The sequence below is a fragment of the Lygodium microphyllum genome, chromosome 28 (assembly GCF_053477565.2).
Source record: "Lygodium microphyllum isolate KBCC chromosome 28, Lygodium_microphyllum_v1.1.10, whole genome shotgun sequence".
Taxonomy (NCBI): domain Eukaryota; kingdom Viridiplantae; phylum Streptophyta; class Polypodiopsida; order Schizaeales; family Lygodiaceae; genus Lygodium; species Lygodium microphyllum.
This window is the reverse complement of record NC_141162.1, coordinates 64,261,894-64,270,177: the sequence shown is the minus strand read 5'-3', so window position 1 is coordinate 64,270,177 and position 8,284 is coordinate 64,261,894. Positions and strand designations below refer to the sequence as shown.

General features: G+C 37.1%; 1 protein-coding gene across 1 annotated transcript; it reads left to right on the top strand.

Moving 5' to 3' along the window:
* Positions 1 to 3,027: 3,027 nt before the first annotated feature.
* LOC148011542 (uncharacterized) lies at positions 3,028 to 3,765 on the top strand. The gene is made up of 3 exons (XM_087669959.1): positions 3,028 to 3,109; positions 3,203 to 3,304; positions 3,430 to 3,765. Exons 1-3 carry the CDS (start codon positions 3,065 to 3,067, stop codon positions 3,667 to 3,669), a joined length of 387 nt encoding a protein of 128 aa, XP_087526085.1. The 5' UTR covers positions 3,028 to 3,064; the 3' UTR covers positions 3,670 to 3,765.
* Positions 3,766 to 8,284: the final 4,519 nt, after the last annotated feature.

Here is an 8,284-nt window from a genome sequence, read left to right as displayed (position 1 = left end):
GAAGGAATCGCGTTTCATCGGACACTAGCTTGAAGACAAAAATAATTCTAAAATGTGGCTGGTGAAACGCGATACTAAGCAAAATATTATCAACACATACATTTTCTCGCGTTTTACTTGTTAAAAATTGCAAATGAAGAAAGGAAACATGAACAATAAATAAATTCTATGGAAACACACAAATTGATGATATAATCATTTTTGGAAAAGCTTTGCTGCTTTTGAAAGATAGAAAGCACATAACATCTTTAATTGTTTAAGTGTTATAAAACATTCTTTCTATATTAATCAAATTTATTTTGTTAAAATGCTTGTAATAAAAAAAATTGTTACCTATCAAAGATTGTTGAACTGCTCTCCACACAGGATGCAAGGACCTTGAAGGAAAGTCGAGACGAAATTTTGGCAGAGAAGAAGACAATGTTGGAGAAATGGGTTTGAAATGCTTTTATATCGACCGTTAAGCATGTGGTGATAGTTCCAACGAAAAAGTTTGAGTAATAATGGAAAAATACGTGTACACGTGTCTGACTTAACACAGCGTAATAAACTCCTCAGAAGACGTGCGCATTCTCTTTTTCCAAAAATACGTTACACGTGTGTTAAATAACCTTTTTCCAAGTAAATAAAAAATTTCGATAAGCGAGAGTACGTCACACGTGTGTTATTAACACTTTGCGAAGAACGTTGAGTCCATGCAAATTCACCGCCTTCAGCTTTCATCGCATTTCATCGCTACTCCATCTTTGTTTTTGGTGTTCCTTCCAGTCTGCAAGCATTTCCTTCCAATCTCCAAGCATTTCACTACTTCTCCAACAAAGCAAACCTTCAAGCATATTGTCATCGTTAGGCTGAGATTGTGAAGAACAAGCTGAAAAGAAGGTATGGTTTCTGCATCTTGCTTTTCAATAACAAGCTCCATTCAATGCATTGTTTTAATATTTTTCCTTAATCCTTTATGTTATTATTAGCTCATGACCACTACAAAAGAATTTTTTCCACAGTGAAAGCATTCCTTAATATTGTTGATATTTAAGGAAATCTTACTGTGATCTGCATGAGCTATCTGAAATCCATGCTGCTGTTAATAATTACTTATCTGAGCATTCCATGCTCTCGGTGCCTGTTTCTTTCCTCCCTATGGATATTTTAAGTAATCTTAAAAGATTTCCTTGGATCAAAGCTCTTTTTTCTTGGTTTTGTCAATTTTTATGCTATTCATGAGCTGTCCGGTGAAACGCGAAAATAAGGTGCTTCAAGCAGGTTTCCTGGCTTAAATTCGCATTTCACTGGACACAATGGACAACAAGTCTGGTGAAACGCGAAAAGAGGCAGCTGCAAGGAGGCGCCTTGCTTGACACTCGCGTTTCACATTGTCAATTTTTATGCTATTCATGAGCTGTCCGGTGAAACGCGAAAATAAGGTACTTCAAGCAGGTTTCCTGGCTTAAATTCGCGTTTCACTGGACACAATGGACAACAAGTCTGGTGAAACGCGAAAAGAAGCAGCTGCAAGGAGGCGCCTTGCTTGACACTCGCGTTTCACTAGACAGCTCGAGAAAAATTCAGCTGATAAGAGAAAACGCCATGCAGCATAGATAACTCTTGTCTGGGACTCGCGTTTTGCTTTACATGCTGGAGAAGAAGTAACATATGTTTTTTTGGCAGATGGCTAGGACTAAGTCAACAGCAAGAAAAGGGAAGATTGATCCGAGGGATTTAGCATCAAAGATTCATCAGTCTTCAAAGCCTCAGAGGCTCTCTAGAAAGTCAAAGCCAAGGAGAAGGTTTTCTCAAAATGTCAGGTGTCTAAGGGAGATTAGGAAGGCAGTAAATGCTCTTGACAATGCAATTCCAAAGTTATCTTTTCAGAGGCTTGTCAGGGAAATTTGTGACAGATATAGTTTGGATAGTTTCAGATGGACAAGAACAGCTCTTAATTGTATACAAGAAGCCACAGAGGATTTTCTAATTGAGTTTTTCCAAGATGCCTACATTTGTGCTGCTCATGCTCATAGGCTCACACTCATGGACAAGGACATGGTAATTCTTAGGAGGCTAAGGTATAGATTTTCAAAGGTCCTTGAGCCAATTCCCCTCACTGATATGAAGACATTTAATATCCTTAATGTGCCCCCAGCTAGAAGAAAGAAAGATGATTCTGGTGTCAGGGTTGAGGATGTCACCCATGAGAAGGATACAAGGGTCACCCATGAGAAGGATACAAGGCAACATGAAAAAGAGGAGAAGGCTAAAGAGGAACAAGCAGATAAATGGAGAGAGTATAGGAAGCAAAGGGTTGAAGAAAGGGAAATAGAGCAACTAGAGTCCTTTGAAAATGAGCTAGCCACCCTTCTTGAAGCAACTAATCCAAAAGGATTCAGTGTGTTTTGTTTCTTACCTGGTGACTTAGGCAAAAGAACTGAGGTTCTCTCCTTTGATGCTGGATGTGTTCAGATTCTTAAGGATAAAAGAAGAGAAGTAAATGACACTCTTATTCTTGCTGGCCTAAGGTATGTCCATCCATAATTACTTATACTTTTTGATATTTTTTTAGCAATAAGATTTTTCTTGTTTATACTCACTATTTCTATGCCTTTTCTAGGTGTATAATGCATGAGTTTCCTTTGGATATACAACCAAAAATTGAGATTTTTGATCCATCTGTCTCATTCTTTATGAGGAATGAGCTTGATGCAAGTTTTATTGAGCACTGGCTCAATTTGATTGACTTCCATACTTTGGAGCTGCTTATAATTCCATATAATGAAAAGTAAGTGATTCAATATTCTATTAGAGTTTTTGAGATTTTATCCTACTAATTTGTTGAGATATGATTGCTTTTAGTTCTCATTGGAGCTTGATTGCAATAGACCTTGTGGATAAGCAATGCTTTTTAATCAACTCTATGAAAGGAAGCCATGGAAATGCTAAATTGTAAGTTATATTATCCAAGGGCTCCTTGATATTTCAATTCTTTTTTTTGTAAGTACTCTAAATTTCAACATATTTTATATACAGAGGTGCCAAAAGATTAATTGAAGAGCTAGAGAAAAGACCTCCTATGCCATCTGATTTGCTTGCAACAATGCAATATAGACAAGTTGCGGTAAGTTATTCATTAAAATAATTGAAACATGAGTTTATTCTATGAACTACCATTCGTCCTCTTTATAGTTTTACTTTGTGTTGGTGGTTGCAGTGTCCCCATCAGGATGATAGCCATTCTTGTGGCTGGAGGGTGATTGCAAATGCTAGAAGAATGGTTAACTTTGTTTATCTTAATGATGATAAACATGTAAAGGTAATATGAAAGATGCTAAACTTTAAGATAGATATTAATTGCAAATAGTCCATTGATGATAAAAATATAGTCTACTGTAAGAACAATAATGAACTAAAACTCTTTTTTCTATAAATGTGTGACAGTTTTCGAAGGATTGCTATACATCTGAGCATATTTGGTACATCAGAGCAAAGCTCTTGAAGTATATGATGGTCAATTGTATACAACCAACAACAGAGATTGGTGGGGATTTGCACCATGAAGGAGATGCGGTGCCTATAACCACGGAAGGCAAATCCATAGCTTCAACACCTTCTATACCCAAGACATCAAAGCAAGGCAAAAGGACTCCTAGAAAGGATAGTTCTCCAAAAAAGAAATAGCTTTGCCATATCGCCTTGTAGGCCTTCATATATAGAAATTTGCCCTTCAGCCCTTGTATATCTCATAGAGATGGCAGATAGACATCTGCTACAAAATTTGTACATGTATTTTATATTGATAGTAAAGATATCTTTTCTTGAATGTCATTGCAGTGTATTTTATTTTCTCTCCTTTTCGATATCTGCAAAAAATAAATTACAAATGTTTGTTAGTTAGAAAGTGAGATCTTGATATACATCTAAGTAGATATAATATGATGTGAAAACTTACTCGTTTCTTGTCAAGTTGGAATACAAAGGAGCATGGTAGTTCAATGTCTTCATTTTGTAAATCCATCCTCACTTGATGTAGCGTACATGATTTTCTGATCTTTAAGATTGCAATAATATCCTCGTTGAACCAAATATCAAGATCCACAATAGGATCCTTGCTGAAGTCATTAAGATTCTGGTCTAAAGCAACTAGACTACTACCAACAAAATGCCATCGACTATAGTAAAAGCTAAGGATAAAATTTTGAGTAGCAATCATATATTTACAAGCTATAGAGTCTTGATCTATCTTACATATAATTTTTCCTTATGTCCTTGTATCCCATCCTTCATCAACAAATTGTATGATATGATCATATGTTAGTCTCTTCACTGAAAGCATGGTTTTTGTTATTCTTATCTCCATATTAGAGAAGAAATCAATAAATATATTAATAGGCATAAATAAAGTAACTTTGCTTAGCCTACTTGAGATATTAGATTTTAGTGCTTTCTGGATCTTAGAAAATATCTTACATCTATAGCCCTCACTAGTAGCTGGACTTGGCAAAGGCCACTCAAAGCTTGAAAAATCTGGCAAAGGAAGGAGTTTTATTGATCCCCATTGGCAACACCGCATAGGAATAACATAAGAATGGTCATAAAAGAATATTCCATTCTCTGCAAGCTCTGTCTTCTTTCTACCTCTATACATTTCTTCTCCAATTGAACCATGTATAACATCAATAACATCAATAATAGATTCCACTGGTTGCCATTCCTCAAGATTAGAGGGATAGACATCTACAAGACAAACAAATATTATAATGGAAAAACCTAAACCATATTTAAGAAAGGAAAAACTTTAAGAATCAAATTCTTACAATTTGGTCTATGCATTGGAAGCTTTGAAGATCCAGGTTTCAAACACAGCTCTCTATGCATGAACACATGTTGCACTAGTACCTCTTTGATACTATTCTTATTTGCTCCAAGCTTAAAATCTCGGATTCTGCCCTTCCACGCAGAGATAAACGAGCTCTCATGTCTTTGCCTTTTTCCACGTTTTGCTTGTTGCATGGTGATCCAACTACCTTTGCTAATGATAGTAGGAATCCATCTTCCATCAGTTTGGAATGAGTTAAACACTGATATGGATGTGATTTGGGAGCTTGGACGCCTTGTTGAAGGTCGAATTTCTGTATCCATGGTAGAAGAGAGCGATACATGCACACACACACACACACACACACACACAAAGAGAGAGAGAGAGAGAGAGAGAGAGAGAGAGAGAGAGAGAGAGAGAGAGAGAGAGAGAGAGAGAGAGAGAGAGAGAGAGAGAGAGAGAGAGAGAGAGAGAGAGAGAGAGAGGACTAGGCTATCATAACGGAGGGAAAAACAATAGAGGAATAAAAGAAAGGAGGGAAAAAACTGAGCGCCATGCTTTTCACCAATTTGAATTTCGATTACATCAGTCATTATCATTAATCTAGAAACATCATTAAATAAAAGTAGCCGAGACTCTATGCCATTAATGCAAAATATGTCATAATCACGAATATAAGAGACTAAAAATACATAATAAAAATACAAATTCGTAATATTATCATATTTATATATTTTTGTAAAATGATTTTTTATTTTTTTTTAATTAGAAGTTCCGTTACGGAGGCTTTGCTCTTATTGGTCTAGAGCACTCTCTCTCCACATCCTAAAAGGCATTTTCGAGACCTCAAAACTCCCCTAATGAGCTAGTCTCCCGGGCCATGTTATCATGTAGGGGAGGCAAAAGCCAGCAAGTGTAGGAACTCATCATTTGAGGGGGGTGTTGAGAAGTAACAAATGATGTATGCTCTAGGAAGAGATGTCATGAATCCCATATGCACAGTGAGGATAGTGGAGAAGCTGGAAAGCTATAAAAGCATGTACTTGGTTCACTTTTTTTTAAAATTCTATTGTACCTTGTACTTAGAGTCTGTAACTCTATCCACTCAAGATTGTGTTTATGAGTCCAAGCTAATCTATCTTGGAACCTAATTCACTTGAGTGAAAGTCTGTGTCTAGTCATCAGTCTTCATGTCTCTTGCTTACGAGTTCAAACCTCCGTAGCTAAATTGTGTTCAAGCTCCATGTTTGTCAACATTCTTCATTAGTGGTTTTGGTCTTCGTGATGGGAATCCTTAGCATGATTCTTCACCTCGCTCTCTGATTGGATGGTGTTGAGCCTTACTCCCCCTACTCGCCTCACTTAAGGTTGCTTATCGTTGAGTTTGGCGATTAGCATCCCTCTTCTTTGCTTCTTCCTATTGAACTCTGTTAGCTTCTTCTTCCCCAAGGTTCCCTGTAAAGAAAGAGATGAGAGGGCTCACTGGAATGGGTGAATGATGCTTATGGATTGGCAATTGTTCTCATGTTTCCTCCCCTTCTTCTTCTATGTCCATTTCCCACAATGCCTCTTGTATTAAGGTTGTTAGCACTCCTCCAAATCCTATATTTGATGGCTTGGATGCTAGTTTTTTCCTTTATGAATCAACCTTCATGTCACTGTTGAGGATTCTCTGCCTGTGGCTCTTGGATTTGATGCCAATATCTTAGCTAATTCTTGAATTTTCATTCAGACATAAGAATTCAGATTTACTTCATCCAATGCCTTGGCTAAAATACTTTTGAGTAGTGGTATCCCTATTCTGTTCGTGAGTGCATTGTACCTCTAGCTTGAGAAGAGAGCATGCACCATCTTAGCTTGCAATCTGATAGTGGACTCGAGGATGTCTACTAGGTTGATTCCATTATTCATATACACTTGTTGTTTATTCATCCCTAGCATGCCATACACATCTCTCTTTGGCCTCTTTTTTAGCTTGTCCACTAACTATAGAGCTTTCTCAACCAACTCTTGGCTAAGCACAACTTCCATACTCTTGGTTACATCCCCTTGTTTGACTTTCTCACTGTACCATTATTCTTCCTAGCATCAAAGGATTTGAGAAATTATGTGCACATGTCATGTGATCTATTTGCTAGCCAACCTTCTCGAGATACTTGGCTAGATTGCATTGCTCGGCAATCTTCTTGGCCGTATCCTCAATTGCCACAAGTTCTTCTAGGTTGTGTACACTCCAATATCGTAATTAGTTGAAAACCTACATCTTCATGGTTAAGTGATATTTATTCCTTTGTTCCTCGAAAAACGAGAACCCTACTATTTGGATTCCTATCATAAGACAATAGCTCACAATGAGTTCTCTTTGAAGAACAATTCTTTGCTTAAAAAGTGAAGTGATTACAAGGGAACACTATCAAATAATGAAGTGCATAAGCTAAGGAATGAAAAATTTTCACATCAATCAATCCATACATTCCATGAAAGAAATTCATGAAAAAAAATTTACTAAATGAAAATTCAATATATCCTTCTCAATCATATTTCGACTCATATTCACCTTTCACCTTCCTCCCCTATTGGAATGATGAGAATCCTTCCTAGGATTGGAGAATGAAGGGGTAAGGGCATTTGGTACACTCTTCAGATGCTCTAGTGTTTCAAGAGCCAATCATAGAGGTTTTGGTTATACTCTAATGTAACATGGCCATCCATGTCTTATGGGCAAATCCCCACATGTATGATATAGGTCAAGATATCAATCAAGAGATCACTTGAGTTCATTCTGCTAGCAACATGAAGTTCTTCTTCTATTAGAATCCTATCTAAGTATGGATTCAACATGACATTGTCTTCTAATGGTCTGCTTCGTGTCATGGCCAACACTCTAAACGAAGTTGGGACCACTTAAGTGGGGTCATATTCAGAAGTCTTAATGGTGTGTCTTTGCTCTGCATTGGTCATGATTTAACAACTCTCTTGTTCCCATTGGATGCAGAGAGTATACCATTTCTTTAGGAAATTGTATTCAGATTTAGCTACCTTTTTCAACTCGTCAAGTTCATCGGGTAACATTGGAACTCTATGTTTCTTGAAGGATGTGATTAACTCTTGATTTAAGGCTTATTCTTGAGAGATTTTAGTGGCAATCAACTCCTCTACAATCATGGGATTTTTTGTGAATATGAATTCAAATTCCTCCCAAGAGCAAGGCAAAGAGTGTATGTCATTTGCTATTTGTTTGTCAAGCATGCCTAGGTCCAAGCATTTGTAGCTTCTAGCAAACAGCATGAAAGTTGAGTCTAATCATATGATACATGTCACCAAGTCATCTCATGCATTCATGGCTATATCAGATGCTAGTTCAAGAATAGATTGGCATTGATAAGATGGTTTCAGTCCTTTGGGTGGTTGGGGTTTGACTCACCTGGATTGCTTAGTTATGGTTGTCTCCATTATGAGGTGGTCATTGGAGTGTTA